Source organism: Podarcis filfolensis (genome assembly GCF_964270895.1).
Source record: "Podarcis filfolensis genome assembly, chromosome: 3".
NCBI classification, from domain to species: domain Eukaryota; kingdom Metazoa; phylum Chordata; class Lepidosauria; order Squamata; family Lacertidae; genus Podarcis; species Podarcis filfolensis.
The window spans coordinates 50,570,170-50,591,618 of record NC_139606.1 but is presented as its reverse complement, the minus strand read 5'-3'; the positions used below and the strand labels follow the sequence as shown (position 1 = coordinate 50,591,618).

The 21,449-nt window shown below is 41.3% G+C and overlaps 1 protein-coding gene across 1 annotated transcript; it reads right to left on the bottom strand.

Moving 5' to 3' along the window:
- Positions 1 to 2,650: 2,650 nt before the first annotated feature.
- QRSL1 (glutaminyl-tRNA amidotransferase subunit QRSL1) lies at positions 2,651 to 21,428 on the bottom strand. Its single transcript, XM_083608395.1, has 11 exons — positions 21,281 to 21,428; positions 19,371 to 19,530; positions 18,060 to 18,158; positions 16,890 to 16,986; positions 15,483 to 15,659; positions 13,436 to 13,611; positions 13,217 to 13,329; positions 10,870 to 11,062; positions 7,663 to 7,780; positions 5,009 to 5,214; positions 2,651 to 3,794 (listed from the first exon to the last, which is right to left on the bottom strand). The coding sequence occupies exons 1-11, from the start codon at positions 21,302 to 21,304 to the stop codon at positions 3,583 to 3,585; spliced, it is 1,575 nt and encodes a 524-aa protein (XP_083464521.1). The 5' UTR covers positions 21,305 to 21,428; the 3' UTR covers positions 2,651 to 3,582.
- Positions 21,429 to 21,449: the final 21 nt, after the last annotated feature.

Here is a 21,449-nt window from a genome sequence, read left to right as displayed (position 1 = left end):
TCCATCTCTTCTAAGCCCTCTAAATAAATGCTAAACGGCAGCAGTGGCAGCACACGGAAATAAAACACATTGGTATGTTTGGGGTTTGGTAACTGGTGCTGCTGTAAGAAGAAGAACTGTGCTACTTTGGTGGTTGTGGAGTGCAGGCTGATGAGTATTAAATTCAGAGACCAGCAATGTGCAACTTTGTATTGCATATAAAGTTGGCTACTAGCCATGATAGCTATGCTTTGCCTTGAGTCGGCAGCAGTATGCTTCTGAATACCAGTTGCTGGAAACCGCAGGAGGGGTGACGGCTTGGGTCCTGCTTGCAGGTCCCCCCCACCCCGGCATCCAGGTGGCCACTGTGAGAACAGGAGGCTGGATTAGGTGGGTCATTGTCTGTGGTCAGGGCTGTGGACAGGGACTTGGGCTCTTTATTCATGCACAGAGTCTACTTCACACCTATAAATTAAAGGGGGGTGGGAGAGGAAAACACAAATGCTTACGTGGAAGAGGCCAGAGGAATTGTTTTCAAAATACTGTATGAAAATAAAAGGCTTTAAATTGTTTGGCTACCTGCCAGGCTGTCTTGGCAACTGAAAATTATATTGCCGAGAACCTAGCAAAGAATAACTATGCCAGAATAACAACAAAACAGATCGTCCGGGTCATTATGAAAGTAAGCAAAAGAGCCCCACAACATTATTGTAATGCTAATTTATCCAGAAATGGTTAACAACACTGGCCTGTGCCATGACGAGAAATAGTGTTTGAAGGGCGATCTCCCCCATGCTTTTGTAAAACGAAATTGAAATATGTATAGTATTTCATTAGCACATCTACTCTGAAAAGCGCTGGGCTGCATGGAAATGTGACATTTGCTTAATAAGTTTGCTCAGTGAAACCCACAGGTGACGGTTTAATGAACTGTAGGAGAATGGCAGGAAAAAGGGAATTCTGCACACCTCTGTGAGATAAGCTTGTAGATTGCTATGGTTACAGACATCTAAATCTCCATTCCCTGACAGCAGCATATCAGTTTACAGCAGCCAGAGCCATTTTTCTTCCTGTTTCTGAAAGGCATCTAAAGTATTCATGGCCTATTGGTGAATCTTGCCTCTGAAAAACAGGTTTGCTCATTTAGGGCAGGAAATAAAATGAAAAGGTGGGGGAGGAGTGGGAGGAGGAAGGAAAACACTCCATTTTTATAGTGACAAAATAGAAAAGTACTAGATCAAATGCAGCTTTCCTGTTTTGATATTCTCACTTGGCTAAACGAAAATATTCATCCTTCTTCACAGAATGCAAACTGAACAATTGCTTATCTCAAAATGTCTACTTGAAAGGCTTGCCTTAAAATAAAATTTAAAAACCCATGCTCCAAAGACTTTGGAACTTTATAGTACTATTTAGAATTTCCAAGGACCTCCATAGAATTACAAAATGTTACACTTGGATGCAGCTCCTTGATTTTTTTTTTATATCTTAGGATATTTTATTCCTAAAGTCCAGACTTTCTGACAGATGTTAATGTTGCACATTTTATTTGTTATATTTTGTGCGCTTTTATTGTTGTATTCTTTGCATATGAATATATTTTTATTGGGTGGCATTTACATTCTGGCAAGCCATCCTGAATGTTGCATGGATGGAATAATTTCTGTGATCGTATGATTAACTACAGCTGACCCATGGTTAGTGAACTTTTGCAAAATTACAGGATGGTTTTCACTAAATCCTACTCAGAGTAGACTCTTCAGTGAGTTAGGCACTTGATGGTCCTTATCTAATTCTTCTGTTTCCTTAACCTTGTTAAATACTTTAGACAGAGAGGCTAGTAAAGGCATAACACAATGTTGACATTTACCTAGAGTTAAGGAAGTGGCCCATACTACTTCCTTTCCCAAGTAAACCTCCCTTATTGTAGAGCAATTCCTCCTATTTTCTCCATGGTGGTATGGAATTACGGTTGAATGACTGCAAACCCCACTTAACACAAACTGGGAGACTTTCTGAACTTGATTTTGGAAACCATAGTTCCCAGGTTTCAAAAATTGTTCAGAGTGCCTTTGTGTGGGTGTTAACAAGGTTTGTGTTAATATTGATCAGATTCAGAAGGGACAAATGGCTACATTAACGTAAAGGGGGTCGGATGGAAGATATAGTTCTGGGAGCAGCTTCCTAACCTGCTGAGTGTATTATGCTATGACCAGATAAGCCTATCTTCTCAAGAGCACCATCCTAGTGAATTTCATGGTGGGCTGATCCGCTCATATTCAACCAAATCTCTTTTTGGAATAATACAAGCATAAATAGCATTTAGGAGGCTGCACATCATACGTTGTGCTTAGGAAGCAACTACTGTGAACAAAATGTAATACAATGCTATCTTACAAAGCATGCATGTGTAAATCATATCCTTTTCGTATCAGTAATCCAGTTGCCAGTTAACCACTTGTGTATATTTTGTGGGTGAATGCCCTAATTTACATATTAGACAATTAATAAATGACTCATGCCCTGTGCTTGAAAATTGGTTTTTCATTACAAAATGAAATACCTGAAAAGGCCCTCTGAGCTTATCTGTTTCCAGAGTTGAACTGACAACTAGTACAAAATGGGATGCTGTCTTTATGAAGACTGCTAGCTCAATAGGTAGATACGATAATGGGCTCATCATAATCTTTTATTCATGAACCAACCCAATAAACTCTGTGTCTTGAGTTGGTTCACCTGCAGTTACTACATACAGCAGCAGCCTCCATACTTTCTGCAATAATCTTTCCCATCAACCATCCCCCCCCCCCAAATAAATAAATTGGGAGCCCACTCTTTGACTTTCATGCCAATCTGTAAGACATAAACTTTGCATGCAGTATTGCAGTGCTAGCTGGTTAGAAAGTTCTTGCACAGAACTGAATAGAGAGCATGTGGTTCTTTTTCCTTCCAGGAGTTTTGCTGGTTTACAACAACAGTTTCAAAGAAAGGGGCAACTGTCTCTGCTGCAGTTGCATCCCTGCCATAAAACTAAGTCAGATGGAAGAGACAAAACTGATTCCATAAACAACTAGCAGGATTCCTTATCAGGTATCGGGATTCCTATATCAGACTGGATAGCTGCAGATACTTTGTAAGAAAATTACAGCCTATACTTTGAAATAAATTTAACAGAAATCAATAGGATGTGCATCCAGTGTTTCAGACTTGCAGCACAGAGAGATTGCTTTCTTCCATCTTTATTTGCTAAACTTCGTAATTGGTGTTAACTCCTATTCAGTAAGATGAAATTATGAAGACCTAAAGTTTTCCTTATTAATGGCTGGGCTTCGTATACACAGTTCTTACACTTATGTGACAGTACTACTCAGGGCAATTCATTTTCAGATGGGAAGCAAACACCATTTTATCACACTGTAAAAACTTGTTTTTCCTTGAAGAAACAGATTTTTCAACATGCTAGCATGTTAGTAATTTTATCACATTATATTTGGCCAGAACTGAGCTTGGGCTAAATCAAATGGCAATTGGAAGCCGATTATAAACCAGCTCTATTTTAAAAGCTTCTTCACAATCTTTTTTTCCATTGCATAGTTGAACCCATCATGAAAAAAATGCTGATTTCTCCTGGTGAGAGACAGTGTCAAGATGATTCACCATCCCTTGTAGCTCTAAGACAGGGAACTGCACTTGCTTTTCAAACCATTTGGCAACTGTGAGAAGCTGTTCCTCGTGGAATGCGCGGCCAATAAACTGCAGCCCAATTGGTAAGCCTGTCTCTGAAAGTGCAGAAGGAACATTTACAGCCGGTAGCCCTGAAAGACAAAATTGATCATCATTATTTACATCGTTTGATAAAATCCCACACTATTCAATGGTAAAACAAAACAAAAACTAATACACAAGGCATTAATTTGGCATTATTGCTTCTCCTAGCAGCAATATTGCCAGAGGCAGTGGAAGTGGCATGCTCTGGTCCATGGGGTCACAAAGAGTCGGACACGACTAAACAACTAAACAAGCAGCAATATGCTAAACATATTTCTTTCTCATCTACCCTCAATGGGGAGAATGCTCAGGTATAAGAGGAGAAAGCACATTTTCACTGTCTCATGCTGTAATTAAGGACAAGGCATACACATCTTCCATTTCTAATAGGCTCTTTTTTTCAGACTACCTCCAAAAGCATCCAAGATAGCCTCGGCCACATGGATTGGGCTTCTTGAGCAGTTATTCAGGCAGCAAGATTAATGAACCTTTTTGCCTCCACTTTAGGAGTGCAGTAGAATCATAGAATTGTAGAGTTGGAAGGGACCCCAAGGCTCATCTAGTCTGACCCCCCGCAATGCAGGAATCTCAACACCAATGGCATATACCCATCCAACCTCTGCTTAAAAGCCTCCAATGAGTAGAACTGCCCCCCTTTGTTTGCTATTGTTTTTTTATTGGGGCATCCACACAGTGCTGTCATTCAGTCATTGTCTTTTCCCTGTAGTCCTTCTGCCTTTTCCCAAACAATATAGTCTAACTTTTTTTTTCAGAACAGCACAATCTACACCTATGTAAGTAGCCTTAGAGCTATTCTTCTTTTAAGAGAGTGGTTTTGCTATATGCAGTGACATACCAGGGAAGGTCAATCCATAGCTCAGCACACATTTACCATAGCCTTTGTAACAGGTGCTTTTATTACCCTATATATTATTTTAAATAGCTTTCAATTACTGCAGAAACACTCTTCTTGCTATTTTTTATTTTTAAAAAACCTTAAAATAGTGAAATGCCATGAAAGCACATTATTATGCTATAACATTATAATGCTTTTAAAAAAAAAATTTAAAAATAATGTGGGGGGGGAGAAACCTTTCCTATAATAGTGGTGATCAGTACAGGGTTTTCCCCCAATCATTTTTGCATACTGCTGGGAAGCCTTCAGGAATGCTGCACAAAGAAGATGTCTGTCTGGGAATGGCAAATTCAAGAAGCAAAAACTAAGATTAGATAAGTATTTGAACCACTCAGATGTTCTCACCAGCCATGTTGGCAGCCTGAGTAAAAATATCATCCTGAGTGCTGCGGGTTCTGTTATCCTCTTTGATGAATTCCACATATGGTACAGTGTGGCTCATAGTTGTTGGAGTGAGCAAAATATCGACACCAGAATGGAAGACTTTTGCAAAATCAGTGGCAATGAGTCTTCTCACTTTCTGAGCTTTGATGAAGTAATTCTCATAGTTCCTAGAGGGGAAAACACATTTTGTGAGAACTAGCAACAGGACATTGAGTCTTTTAGCCAATTGCAGCATTTGGATGTGTGTGCAAAAATTGCAAACAAGATGTTATCTTTTCTCCCTGAGTCTACAGCTAAATAAAACCAATTAAGTCAAAGCATTGTAACGCTGGCCTCAGTTGTTCAGATAGAAGGACTATCTGACTTCAGTGCTTAGCTACTCTTAGGAATGAAGAGTACAGTTGTACCTTGGTTAACGAACAACTTGCGAGCCAAATGTTTTGGCTCCCGAACGCCGCAAACCCAGAAGTGAGTGTTCTGATTTGCAAATGTTCTTTGGAACCCGAACGTCTGGTGTGGCTTCCAATTGGCTGCAGGAACTTCCTACAGCCAATCGGAAGCCACGCCTTAGTTTCCAAACATTTTGGAAGTCAAATGGACTTCCAGAAGGGATTCCATTTGACCTCCGAGGTACAACTGTATTGCTAATGTTTAAAATCTTGACAAATGAGAAAAGGATAATTTAACCAAACAAGTAGATGCATAGTAACAGTTTAGTGAACGTGGGGTAGTGCAATACTGGACCTCAAATTCAAGTATTGGGTGTGTCTCAGCTGTCTTTTCAGATGTGCTATGCAGCTACTGCTTGTGGCTTTTTTCTCCCTCACCTTCTGGATTATCAGAAGGTTGGATTAAAGTCATCTGCCTCAACATACCTATCTTTACATAGCTAGAGAGAGCCATTCATGTTGCTGATCCTGCTCTTATAGTAGGCCTTTTAGAATGCTTTTCTGCCCTGTTGCATTTCAACGAGACTAGGGTGGAAATGATGATCACAGTTTATTAAGCAAGAGAGTACATCAGATTTTACTGGCATACAAAAGGTAAAGGACCCCTGGACAGTTAAGTCCAGTCAAAGGCGACTATGGGGTTGTGGCGCTCATCTTGCTTTCAGGCCGAGGGAGCCAGCATTTGTCCACAGACAGCCTTCCGGGTCATGTGGCCAGCATGACTAAACCGCTTCTGGTGCAATGAAACACCATGACGGATATCATGGGCTAAAGAGTCGCATAATTACAATCTTAAGACATGTGAGACATGTTCAGTCTCAGTCCATCAGGACTTGCTTCTAAGTATGCCTGCATAGTTAGGAACACAGCATCATTCATTTAGATCAGCAGCTCACACGATCCTAAACTGCATAATCTTAAGCGCCTATCATTAACTCCAACGTGTATGGCAGTAACAGTTGCCGAAGTGTTGTGATATTATACAGTGATAGCAGGTGGTGCACTCTAAGAGCAAGACACAAAAGGATGGAAGAGTTGAACTAGGGTTAAAATATTTGGCAAAATGCCCTTCTTTACTGCAAAGCAGTTTGGCAACAGGCTATCCAGAAAAGTTGTAATTTCTTTTCTTCTTGAAGGTTTTCAAAACAAGATTGGTACGGTATGATGAGCTGACATGGGCCCCAATCTGAATAGCTTCAGCTATTGCTTTGAGTTTCTTCCTTCCGTCTAAGCACACATTGGGCATCTTAACTCAAATTGGGATTTCTCTTTGGTCATTCCTTCCACCTAACTCACAGCTGCCTTTAATTCCACCTGGTTGCTCAGAGCTTGCACATTTTATTGTCACCACCGATCTCCTCTGAACATGTGCATAGGGTCATCTCACTTTATCCTTGTGAATGTCCTGTGGAGTAAGTTAAGCTGACAGACAGCCACTAGCCCAAAGCCATCCAGGGACCATCATGGCTGAACAGGAATCTGACTAGGTCTCGCCAACCTATCCAGTGCATCACACCAGCATAGGGTTGCACAAATTGTGCTTATAAGGCCTGTTTTGCAAATGCCCCATGATCTTAAGAAACATCTAGAACATTTACCCATCTGAAGGTATTAGACCTCTGGGCTTCTGGTCGCCCACTGTTCACATCTGCTTCTTTGGTCAGCTCTTTCACCCCAGTTGGCCAGGATACTGTTTTATAGTAAGAACAAAATAGCTTTCTTGGGAATTTAACTCAACTGTCTGGGTTGCTTCCATAAAGTCATTCAAATGGACCTGCAAGAGGGTGAGTCACCTATGATAGTTCCCGCCTTAGCTGACATTTGAACCCAGGTTTCTCTAATCCAAAACACGAGACCAAGGGGGGAAAGGCTTTATAGTTAACACATGCACATAAAGTTGAGGTTTTCACTTCTGATTATTTAAAATAAGCCCCTGGTTAAGAGGGCACATAGGAGAGAATAGAAAACAAGAAAACACTTAGTAGATTGTGCATAATTTTAGGAAATAGTGTTTTGCTGTATATTACAGCTATAGCAGCATCAGCAATAATAATATTGTCTTAACTGCATGGAAAAATCTGTCCACATGAGTAATTTCACCCTTAACTGAACCACAAATAAAATGCTAGCTTTGTAAATTTGAGCTTTCAAATGTGCTGAACTTACTGTTTTAGCAAGAAGTAGTTTCCTGATAGAATTCTTCCCCTTACAACATCATTAAAGCCTTCCCGGCGCGTGGCTGCATACAAGGTTTCGGTGGACTTGTCAGCGCTGCTGCGGTGCCCTAAAATTAAAAGTCATCAGTGATTTGGAAATGCATCTTAAACCATTCAAAGTCACCTCATGAATAAACAATAGAAATTACTGTGCTGTACAAATATATCCGAGGTTTATTTGCTGCTGTTGCACACAGCTAAATGTCAGGTGCTCTTTATTCATGGGCCAGGAAGCTAAACAAATCACGTGGGTTTCAGCAGCAGCAGCAGCCACCACCACAAGTAGCTGTTTGACTTGGGACAAGTTGAATGGTCTTGGTTGAACATATTTAGCATGAAGAGGGATAACTGGGAGACCTTAAATGCTCCCTCACCCAAAAAAACCTTCCAAAATTTTACATTGTTTGTACCAATTTTCTTGCTGCCCGCTGCCCCTCGGAGCAGCTGCTTTAGTGCCAGGTTTTTGTTCACTCCTCTCCGCACCTTTTCTTCCTCACACGTTCCCTGAATATCAGGGATTGTGTTGCAAACACGACAGCATTATGTAACAAAACAGCCAGTTAGATTTGGCACTGTCTGATTAGATCCTCTGAGGGCCAATAAAGCCGGTTTGGAATGAAAGCAAACTTTCCTTTATAAAATTGTCCTCATTCTGGAAGGGCGTGTGCAGTGGGGCTGCGCTTGAGCACATGGCAGGAAAGCAAAGGGCGTGGAGCTGCTATTGCAGCCACCGCTTGCCCATCGCCTAAGTCAGGAAGGTGGACCTTGAGGATTGCCAGATGTTGCTGGACTACAATTCCCATCATCCCCGCTCAGCAGTCATGTTAGCTGGGGCTGATAGGAACTGGAGTTCTACAACTTGGAAGGTTCTCCTTTCCTGACCTGGACCATACAGGTGCTTCTTTTCCTGCAGCTTCACCCTTAGAGCTCCTACTATTGTTAATCTGAGCGAGCAGTTTACTCCCTCTTTGGAACCTCCTTCAAAACTTCTGAAAGTGGAAGCCTCTTTTCAGATTGGTGAATGGGACTGTGAAGTTCTGTTTCAACTCAGCCCTAAGGGAGACACATTTTCAATCTAGCAAGAATAATACAGAGTACGTCAAGGGTACTTATGCCCTGTCAGGGGGTTCATCTGATAATATCCAATAATTCATATTGATTTAGAATATATTATCTAAGATTTGGAAAGGACACAATGAAGTGGCTGCAGATTTCAGCAGGCTTATATGTTTCGCAATATATTTTGACACAAACGTTTTGAAAAAGGGCCAGGACTTGTTCAGCTTTGTTATTCTTTTCCTGATAAAAATGTTGGGAACAGGCATTTGAGAGTCAATGTGTTGAAGTACAATATTTCAACTGACTTGGCACTTAAAAAGTACACTGGAAAGTACAGGGAGGGTGATACTGAACAGGAGCCATTGTCTCTGACCAGGAAGTGCAGAGGTATTTCAATAACATTGTATTCCCTCATCAGTTGACCCTGAGTGCAGAAGAACAATTGAGCTGAACAATGCATGTACGTTGTCCTGCAGAGCACTCTTCCAAGGACACAGCTGAGACAACACTTCTGTCATAATAAAAACATGCTCACAGAAATAATACAGAAAGTTTGGCCACCAGCAGACCTCACTGCAACTAATAAGAGACTTTCCACAGTGCTAAAAAGGCTTTGGCAGAGACATAATCTGTCTGTAATTAAAAAGCACATCAGATATGCTGGTTCATATTGTGGCAGGCTGCACATTTCTCTGACATAATTAATGGATCTGCATTTAATCAACTAGGGACATGCTGTGAATTGAGACTCACAAGCAGGTGTACGTAAGCAGACAAATGACTTAAAGATAATATTTGTTTTAAGTTACTGTACTTGGCTCTACTTTTTAATGCAGGACTGTCTGCCTTGCAGCTTACTATGGCTGAAACTTGTTGGGGGCAGGTTAGCAGGGCTCAACCAACTTCCTTTCAGATCATCACTCTTTGAACTGCTTCCCAGTTACAAATAAATTAGCTCTGTGTTTATGCTGGAACAGGGCATTCGGTTCAAAAACAGGTCGCCTCTGAGAACTGATCTGTTGCTTCCTTCCCTAACCTTGTTCTGTGGAGACATTGTCTGCCTGCCAAATCTAGAGACTAGTGATTTTCATATACTTTGCCACTCTGCAAACCAAATAATCAGCAAGCCTACAATCAGCTCCAGGGTTTGTGTATCAGTCCTCCTGCTGCTGTGCTTGCCTTTCTCCCAGAAGTAGCACACCATTCACACACATCCACAGTAATCAGTCCACTTTTTAATTATTATTTTTGTTGGTATCTCAAACTGCAGGAGGAGGTATACTATGGTTGATGCTTGGTTGGGTGTAACATGCGCTATAGGCAGCTGCCTGACCTTGCTGGGTGTGTGAGTCCTAGCCATGGGTCAGCCAACCCCTACCTTCAAAGGTGAAAGTTTCACTACTCTGTTTGGGCAGAATGGACAAAGAGAGGAGAGGAAGGGGTTGGGGAAAGCAGAGGAAAGCATACGTGATTGTCCTAGGTAATGTTTTTGCAGAAAAAAACACTCCTCTTTTGAAAGGTGCGATTTTAACCACAGAAACACATTCCCATTCGAAATGCATTCGGATTGAACTTATTTTTAGTGTAGATTTATTAAATCAATGTGTAGTCATTAGTGGGTTATGGCAAATGTATAAAGTGGACTGGCATTGCTCAATCATACTGTGGGGAGGACTGGTCCCACCCCCTCATCTCGCTCTCACACACAGACAAAACACCTCTCCACCACATTAAGAACTCCCACCTGATTTGCATACTGGATGTTTGTAGTAGCTGCTAGTGTTCCAGTTCTGTGCACTGTGCTACAATGCTACAAATGATGTCGATCATATAGAAAGATGCAGGCCAGCGCTGTGAAGGCTTGCAGCCACAGTAAGCAACAGAGAAAGGTGCAGGAGCAATAATGACTGGAAGAAGCGGACTAGAAACAGATCTGACAGCAGGTCTTGCACATCTCATAGGCTGCCCATTAAAGAACAGGAATAATTTATAATATTCTACCCTAGTTGTTCTCGTTAGTAAGGCCTTTTTTGGCACAAGCTCTTGAGGGCAATGAATTTATCTAATTTACATGACACTTGTTGGAAAGAAGCCTTACCGTACTCCAGGCCATCAAATCGGGCCATGTTCGATGCTACTTCTGCCGCACACAGCACATGGTAGCAGACAATGGAGTAACAGGTGTGCGGGAGTCTGACATCAATCACTTTGGCGCCAGCTTTCTCAAAGAGGTCGGCTGCCTTGGACCACACGGCCAGAGTTTGACTAGACAATCCTGGTACGTTGTATTCCTAGAGAAGGGAGAGGGTGAAAAGCATAACCCTCTGCACCAACAACTTTATGTGCATCTTCTCAGTTCTGAGCCAGAATTATCAAGTGGTTTGTAGCATGTTAAACTCCCAAGTGAAAATTTGTCCTTTTCAAAAAAAAGTATTATTGAATACTTCCTTTGGCAGGCAGCTAGGATGGCATGTGTTTGGTTTTAGTTATAGATTCAGTGCCAAACTGCAGCTTGCTTCAGAGGCCAGCCGGTCTTTCTAAGGTAATTGGGAATGGCTGGAATGAGCTGAGTCATAAACCCAGGGAACCAAACTGATGAGCTAGGATACAGTGAATGACGGGGAGCTCATTGGCAAAAGGAGAACCAAGACCTGCCAGGATTTTCCACAAGCCCCAATGCAGATGGAGGACTTTAGGCTAATATAAATAATAGAGGTAGATTTTGAAACAACATGACATATTAAACTAAATGGTGGGCAATGATTGCAAATAAGGCGCAGTTCTGCATTCAGGGATGACCTGGTTCCAGCAGTTTCCATTAATGGCTATTGTGAAAATGTTCCTGCAAATCAGAACAAAATTCTTAGTGTTGTAACCATTTTAAATAACTGTGAAAAATATTAATACTAATTAACAGCTGGGATATAGCTTTCCCTCTTGATTTAGCCAAGCTCTTTTTCAACAGAAGGAGCTGTAAGTTTTCACTACTTCCTGGCAATGAGTTAACAAGCAGACTGCACCATGGTGATTAAGGCTGCAGTCTTAACCCCCGTTACCTGAGAGGAAGCCTCTTTGAATTTCGCAGAACCTATTTCTGAGCAGATATAGCAAAGATCACATTGTAATTCAACACTTCTTTCTTTCACAGCGTGCATAGTTCTTTCTCTCTTATTTTTAGTACAGACTTTTGCAGTAAGTCAGAATGGTCAACTATGAGTTTTGGTCCGGATGTTATGAATTTAGTTCTCTAAAAAACCCAATGGGTTTTCAATATCATTGTCCATCTCACTGGGGGCGGGGGATCAAAGTATATCCACAAAAGGAAGGGTGGGGAATCGTGTGTATAACCCAAAATGAGGAACATGTGTAAATAACTTCAGAAGGCAAAAATCCCTCTTCACATTAATATTATTTTAAAGGTGGATACATAATTGCCTTGGGAGTGATGAGCTGCAATGGTGTGTCATTCCCTCCCTACTCCCAAGGGAGGCTGCCCCCATAAGAGCAGCTGCCTTTTAAAAAAATATAATCTTTCTGAAGGGGGTGGCATGTCAACTCCTATCATTGCTTTCAGGGGCACTTGCATATCCATTTACAACAAGTGTGGCAGGAGCCATGCTTCCTAGCTGTTCCTGGTTGTCTGTGCCTATTTTTCCAACACTCAGCCTGCCCCGTGGAATTGGGTGAGTGTCGATTCTGAAGTGAATGTTCCAGTCTTTACACTAGTCTTGGAGGGGCAGCTCAGGGGAGTCCACTTTTGGAATTCACATCCTCCAAATTCCTCAAGCATCTCGAAATGCGAGTGCACATGTCAACTTAGAAGAACACCTTGAAGACTTTGGTTGAATAATTAAATATAATGATTCTTTCAAAGTGTATGTGTGACAGGCATTCAGTGAGTACTTCTTGTTCCTGACAGTTCTGAGGAAGCCCAAACAGAGCGTTTCCTAAAGCATATTTTCATTCTGATTAATGAATGTCGAATAAGACATACAGTACCATTGTTCTTCAACACTGATTGTGTTCTGCGGATTGACATTATTATTATTTAAATTTTTATAATGCCTTTCATCTGAAAATCGCTGGGCGGTTCACAACATAAAAATAAAAAATGAGAACACAAAATACACAATTAAAACATTATGCTTCCCCCCTTTTTCTCGTTTTGTTTTTTATTTTTAATTAGATTAGTTTGTTTTTTATTGTATGTTGAAAAGTTCCAATAAAAAATGATGCAAAAACAAGAACAAGATCCAAAACAAACAAGTAACCAACCCCACTCCCACAAACACATTTAAGAGGAAAAAGAATGTTAACCAGCCAAAGGCCTGGTTAAAGAAAAATGTTTTAATGACCTATGTCAGTCATAAGCAATAGGAATTCACTAACATTTAATTCTGGTGTTTATTTTCCCCCCTCCAAGTGACTATTTACATACCAGTTACCTTTGGTATGCCTATGCAAAGATCCTTCACATCTGTCAAATTGGGCAGCTGAAATGGGTGGACGGGGTCCTGCACGGTGGTTGAATCTTTTGGATCATGGCCACTGAGTGCCCCTGAAACAAAGCAGAAAGACTCATGAACTACAGGAAAGAAAAGAGAACCCTTGAACCAAACTAGCTTTGAGAGAATTCCCTAGGGAGACAGGTGTAATCATTATACCCAACACGGTGGCTGCATCGTCCACACATCTGGCAAAGATGCCCGGCACATCCATAGAGTTCACCAGCGGAATAAGACCGTGACGGGAAACCAGGCCATACGTTGGCTTCAAGCCAACCACTCCACAATGAGAGGCTGGGTTTCTGGTGGATCCTCCTGTATCAGATCCCAGAGCCCTATGGTTGAAAATAAGAAGAAGAAGAATGGCAGTCAGGAGCAAACTCTGCATCGCATCCCAGTTTGCTCTGCAAGAACATAAGAGCCTGGTTGGATCAGGCCAAAGGCCCATCCAGTCTACCATCCTGTTCTCACAGGAGCCAAGCAGATGCCTATGGGAATCCGAGAAGCCATTGCATGTCTTCCCCAGGCTGTCTTTGTTTTTAACAGAAACAAGGCATCATGACCTACCAATCACTTCTAACACTTTTCCAATGAAGAAATGCACATGCAGTTAACCACAATACGTAAACTGCTTGGTCTAAGAGCAACATACAGATTACTATTACTGCTGTCAGCCTGTGAAGTGCCTAGTCTGAAAGGGCTCTGTTTTATCTGGAATATATGCTTGCCAGGAAGAAATTCAAAGGGTGCAGTTTTCGCATTGTGTTCCTTCATGGAGTTTCAGCAGACTTTCCTCTCTCATGCAGTTTAAGTACAGAGACCATTTCCAGATCAGGAGCAGACCAAAGTCATCTGAAGGTACATTATATGGCTCAAGGGGATTTAGTTCTCAGAAGCACCTTGATGGGAGATCACTTGGGAGTCTTATGGTGCTGACTTCCTTGAAAGAAGAGTGAGCTATAGATATATAGCAGTGGTTACCAACCTTTTTTTGGCCATACCCCATCTAAGCATCTCTAAAATCCTGATGCCAACCTGCCCCCCCCGTAACATATAATTCCTATTATTCAAAAGTGAACTCCTAATCACTATTAATAACTCATTCTAGAATTGCCCCCCTTAAAAATCAAATTGCCCCAATGTGGGGCGTGTGCCCCATGTTGGGAACCACGGATATATAGCAACAAGCCTTAGAAAGATGTTTTCCTGACTAAAAAGTATATTGTTGCATAAATTTCTGAATTAAATATTAAAATATCATTATTCAAATAAACACTCTACCTTTTAGAATAAACACACAGTGGCTCTATTCAGCTAAAATTAAGCAATCTGAAAAACTATTCTTTCACTCTGAGGGATAGCTTAGTCAGTAGAGCATGAGACTCTTAATCTCAGGGTCGTGGGTTTGAGCCCCACATTGGGAGAAAGATCCCAGCATTGCAGGGGGCTGGACTAGATGATCCTCATGGTCCCTTCAAAACTCTTCTATGCTTCTATGAAAATTGGAGAGTTAAAAATGCACTTAGATTTTTCTCATGAAGACAAATAGGACTTCAAAGCTGGCTTGCGTTTTAAACTTTTTCAAAACTATATTTCTTCACAAAGCAGAAAAAAACATAAAACACTGGTATCAGCACAGCTATGAAATGTAGAATAAACCAAGGATATGAAGAACGTTAGTCTGAAAATCCCACTCTATCTGAATTATTAGCCCACAGCGATGTCAACACAAAAGCCTGGGATGAAAAGGTGTATTATTGTAAGGGATGAGATGCTGTAGCTTTCATTGAATCGAAATTCCTTCTCCTTTTTTTGTGTGCCTGAGTTGCTGGAAAGATCCCACAACAAGATCCTTGTCAAAGAGAGGAGGTTCAGAGGATATTGGCAACATCCTTCCTTCTTTATTGCCACAATAAATCCTTTCCAAGCAATACGAAATGCCCACACTGAGAGGATGGAAATTTGTCTATGACATGGCTTAAGTCAACCTTTTGGACATAAAAGGGGGCTTTACACTGTCCTCAGTACTCCTCTACCAAGTCCTGCCTTATCTATATAGAATAGACAGTAAGGGATCTAATCAGGGACCAGGTTGCTCCTAGGCCCTACGGTATGAACAGCACTTAGGCCCTTGTTGGCACTCAGCAAATATTATGAAGTTGCATTATGATGCTTTTAATTAAGCTGTTCTAAAAAAGCCTCTTACGTGAAGCATGTGAAAGACGATACGGCAGCAGCACTGCCTCCAGAGCTTCCTCCTGTTATCAACCAGCTGGTATCTTCATTTTGAGCACTGGGTTTCTGCACACACTTTTCTCTGTACTGTCGTGAGTAACTCCAGGGGTTTCTAACCGGTCCAAATGCCCCATCTGTACTTCCAGAGCTAAGATGAGAAAATCATGGAGAAAGAATACATTGTGGGTAGTATTCAAGAGATAGAGGGACATTGGGGATGATCTTGGAGACGAAATAAGGCAGTCCAATGGGCCATTTCCTTAACTAGGTAAAGGTCACATTGTATTATGCCTTCACTGGCCTCTCAGGCTAAATTACTAGTCAAGGTTAAGGACACAGAAAATTTAGATAAGGACCATCAAGTGCTTAATTCACAGGAAAAGTGCTATGGAAATAATAATGGCTTTTGTTTACAAATAGACACTGCAATGAGTAGTCTACTAAGTTTTACTCAGAGTAGACTAACTGAAATTAATGAACATCATTATTATTATTATTTATTGAATGTATGTACAGCTCTATACCTGGGGGTCTCAGGGCGGTTCACAGAATAAAATCAAGATATAAAGTCACAAAATACATAATAAAAATAAAAACAACAACCCAATACCCCCCCAAAAAGCTAGATCCATTATTTTAATGGCTCTACTCTGAGTAAAACTTAGTTGAACGCCCCCTGAAGCTTATCAATTCAGCTACAGATTTAACAACTTTTTTGTCTCTCTTTCCAAGTACATATGAAATCCTTTGCTCTGAAACAGAACCAAAAAATAAATCGGTTGACACTCCTAAATTTGATTGGTTCACACAGTCAAGGGTGAACAACCTGAAGCTCTCCTATAGACTCTGGAAAGTTTCACCCCATTGGGAAATCTCTGTTTGAAAAGTTGGAGAGCTGCCACCTGTCAGTATAGGCCAACCTTCTCCAGTCTGCTACCCATCAGAGGTTTTGGAACATCATCTCCCATCAGCCTCAGCCAGCATGACCAATGATCAGGAATGATGGGAGCTGTAGTCCAAAAAAATCTAGAGGGTGCCTGTTAAGGGAAGACTGGTGTGAAAATATTGAGTTAGATGAACCAATGGCCTGACCTGGTATAAGGCAATTTTCCATGTTTCTATGTATTTGCAGCGTGTAAGAAATATCATCCCTGAAGCATGTGACCCAATTTATATGGTTGCAAAGATAGGCTTGAAACCATGTGGCCAATGTCTGCTAAAATCTCAGAAGCAGGAGGAAAACTGAGCAGCCAGAGCTTTAGCACCACATGATGTTCTCAGCCAAGCATCAAGATAGGCAGTCTTGCATCTGTAGTTAAACAGAAGTGAAGCAACACATCAGGCACCCAACAGCATAAAAATATTTAACTTGGCTTACCCCATGGCAAATTCATCTAAGTTTGTTTTTCCAAGAAGCACAGCTCCTTGATCCAGCAATTTTTGAACTACAGTTGCATTGTAAGGGGGGATATAACCTGAAAAACAAAGACTAGATTGGATGAATTGTTTTATATTAGTGAGGTTGTTTTTTTTTAATGAGTATGCCATGTATATTACCATTAGTCCCCATTTACATGGATTCCTACTGAGAATATGACTACCACAGGTATTTCATTGTTTTGTATTATGGGGGTGCACTTTTAACTTGTTTCAGGAAACTACCTCAATAAGATTAGATGTTTGCTATCATAGCTGCCTGAGAGAAGATTCTCTTCTCAAAACTGCAGCATGTCTTGGCAACCTTGACATCTCCCCTCTCTTTATTACTTGTTCCACAAATACTGAGTTCAGCTGCCCAACTAATAATACAGAAGGGTTCTAGTACCCCTTTCAAAGCCTATACAATGATGTGCTCTACTAATAGTAGAAGAGTATAGGGTTTCATACATATTGGCAGTAATCCAGTAAGATAACCAGCAGGTAATAAGACATGTACTGTGCCAGCATTTTTCTGCCCATTTTCAATTCATCATACCTCTTTACTAAACTGCAAACTGTTATTGAGACTACCCCAAGTTTCAAAGTGAAGACAGGGAGGTACGAAGGCTCTAAAAATATTCAAGTGAATCAATGAAATCAGTGGAACTAGTCAGTGCCTGTGGACTTGAAGATTAGAGTCTTTGTTTTGGTGTCTGTGCAACATTGGTATCTGAAGAGGTTTATACCTGGTAGCTCAGAGACCAGGGGCAGTGGCGGCTGCTGCCTGGAGGACTCCCAAGGACAGGGGAGAGGAGAGGAGCTTGAGGGAACACTCCCCAAGAGAGGGTGTTTGAAAAGGGGCGAGAGGCTGCCAGCTCTGCAGGTAAAGAGTGACATAACTGGGCTTCTGAGCCCCACAGGGGTGCCGCAGAAAGAATGTCGTTGGTCCAGGGAGCTGTGGACTCAAAAAGGTTGAAAACCTCTGATCCAATACATCTACTCATCAACATAGTTATCTACAAAAGAATGAATCCATTTAAGACAGAACCATAGTACTCCTATCTATATCCTTAATAGATTGAGGAGCAGAGCTCAAAGTTGTCAGCTTATCTTAAAAATGCTACTTTACCTTTTAGCATCTTGGATGCACATGTTGTTTCGATTCCAGTTGTGCTGAAGTTGTCTTTCACTGCAAAAGGAATTCCATCCAAATCCCCCAATATCTGACCTATATTACGGATGACAGTGTGAAGATTATTTCAATCAGTGCATCATGCACACAGCCTTATTTAAAGATTGAGGTTGTTCTAAATAATTTTTGACATGTTGTCTGAACTGCTAGACCTGCTGTGCCAGCAGATTTGGAAAAGGTGTGGAAAAAACCACACAGTTGTCTCTCAGTCTCCTAAACCTTTTGTTCTTGCTACCCCTTCCCCTCTAGCACAACTGTGGATAGTGCTAGGTCAGTAGTGCTGCAGCTATGGTGTAGCACTTAGGAATGTGAGCAGCTTGGCCACAGAGCACAGAAGCAGCAGTGGGGCTGTCCTCACATGCCAATGCATTAGTGCCAATACCAGAGCAAAATAACATGCATTATGGGTCTTGTTTTCAGAAAAGTGAACTGCTGCTATGGTCAATAGAGTGTTGGATTGGGTGCATCAATTCTCACTTTTTGGTTTACCATTAGAAATTTCCCTCAGTTCTAATTTGCTCTACAACATTTTCAGCAACCCTCCCGTCACAACAAGAAAGGCATTTTGTAAATGAGGTAAGTTATGAGCTACTTTCTTTAACCATAATGGCTAGACTTTTTTCTTTTTTAACAACAGAGGATGCAGAAATCCAAATGCTGTACTAGGTTTCAGAGTCATAGGACCTACCAACATCGTTTTTTCTGCCTGGGGCACTTTTAATGAAATGCCTGCTATTGTTTTGCCTACAAGTCTAAGTAGGTCTCTGGCCTGAGTAGTGCTTTAATGGGCATTCCAAGGACAGATAGCGGGTGGGATTGAGCTGGCCCAAGAGCTGCTAGATCCAAACCTGGTCTGAAACAGTGCAAGCAGGGCCAGCCCAAGACATTCTGGCACCTGGCCACCACCATCTCCACCCGGGAAGAAGGGGTAAGTGGAAATCTATATCAGGAACGAGGGGGAAATAAAGATCTATATCAGGATCTACTCCCCCTGTGGATCCAGCCACCTGAAGTGGTCACCTCACTTTGCCTCATGGGTGGGGCAGCCCTGAATGCTTGTTCATATTAAACCATAATTTATTTTAACTATAGTTTAATGTAATGTGCGAATAAGGCCTAACTAATACCACAGAAATACAGTGAAGTATTCCCCCCGCCCCAATACGCGTAAACAAATATTCTGCGCAGAAAGTGTAAGGATCACAGCCAACATACTTTAAGGAAGAACAATTGTTCAGCAGAAATTACCTTGCCTGTATCTCTTCTCCGATGCCTCAGCCTGTTTTAATGCTGTGTCTTCTGCTACAGTGATATAAGCATTAAGAAATCTGGTAGCTTTTATTAAGGAGAGGCATTTCTGACACAGCTCTGTTGGACTCACTTGGCCTTCCTTGAGTGCTATAGATATCTGAAACATCAAAATTTTCTATTTTTAGCAGAATTTCAAGAGTAAGCTTTAAAGAACTATGTCTACTTGGTTTTCAAAGCAACTTCTCTACTTTGTCTGTACTTAAACTACCTTTGATTGAACAAGCAACAACACGAGAATATTATGTGAAATATAACTATTAAAATGTGCAATTGTATAAAATGGCCTCAAGATGTGAACTAAATGTGGAGTAATATTGGAGTTGGTTTACCAAACAGGTGAGTAATGAGGTCACAAATGATTTCTCAATACTATTATCTGTAGATGCTTTGTTAGGTAATCACTTCATATTTTACATTATAGCCACCCCAGCAGTTAGTCTACTTTATTTTTAATTTTCTTTTTGCCATCACCAAAATTGGTCCCAGATCTTGGGGGCCAAAAAAATGGCATGCAAGGAACAAATCAGATGCCTGAACAAAGAGTTAGTCACCCTGCCCAATAGTGAGCCTACATCTACCACAGCGCTCCCCAGCTCTGCCCATGGAAAGATCTACCACTGGTTGTGTTTCCTCTGGCAGTGATTCCAAATGCTTTGTTCCTTTGCAAGTCCCCAGGTTTAGGCTCTTTACCTATACCAGCCTGGAGGTGTCATGCACAATCTCCTCAATTAGGGTTCTTCCACATTGCCAGTAGTTTTGGGTGGGAATCAATTACAGACAGGCAACTTCTGGTTTTGTGATTACAGTTGATTAGAAGGTCTTGCATAGCAACCCACATAGCAGCCAAACAGGCTAGCATGTGGGGTATCTTGTTGTTACTAGATACCTCTATATTTGCCGAGGATGGTACACTATCAATACACTGGTGTTAAGTTCACTAATTTAAAAAAATATATCAGAAAGAAATTATGTATATTTGAACAGTGCAATCCTATCTATACATGTTTACTGAAAAGTGCCCCACTGCGTGGCCTTATTTCTTCTAAGCGTGCATTGAGTTGCACTGATCGTATATAGGTAACCAATGTGTGCTGTTATTGTTTTGACATGCTTGGAATTTAAAAAATATAATTGTATTTTAAAAATACAATTATGAACATGTATGTTTACCAGCAGCTAGAAATAAAATTAAAAGAAAGGGAAAATATGCTTAATAGACTGTACAGTCAGTAAATAAAAGTTCTTTATTGTCAAATTAAGATTTTTTTAAAGCCTGAAATGCAAATGATTGAGTTTTGTTGGGCAGAAAATTCATGCTCTCTCTGTAGAGATTTTTCAGGGAAATTCTGCTAGAGTGCCCCTGCCCCATCGCTGCCGTAGGACTGGAGGTGGTGGAATGTAGGATTCACTTATGGAAAACTGGACAAAACAGCTCTCTTTTAGCAGGCATTATTAACTGTTTCAGGGCTGGAAATATCTGTCAGTTGAATTTCCACCTGCGAACTGACCTTGGTATATAAACAAAATCACATTCATGATTGCCTTGCTTTTAATCACGTTTTGCTGATGTTTCATGTACGCAGCAGGCAGAAATCCGACAGGTGAAGCTTTCCATAGCATAAAAATGCAATAAATGGAAGCGCTTCGTGGGTTGACTGTCTTTCCTGCAGCAGGAACCGAATTGCTGTCGAAAAGCAAGCAATGCCCACCCGCTAAGAGGGAACTCTGCCTAAAGAGAGAACCGAGCAGGAAGATGAAGCCTGGGAAGAGAGGGGCGAATAGCTTGCTCCGTCCACGGCAGCGGTGCGGGGGGTGGGGGGAAGCAGCCAATCCCAGCGTCGCCTCACCTCGCGAAGCGAAGCTCGCAGCATTTTCTCTACCGATCCGGAATAAAAATAATCTAGTGACCTCGCGAAACTTCACCCGTATTAGTAGCTCCTGTTACCGGTAGTTTGCGAACGAGTTCATGGGCGCTGCCATCTTGAATAACGCGTTCTAACATCGGCGCCTCTGATT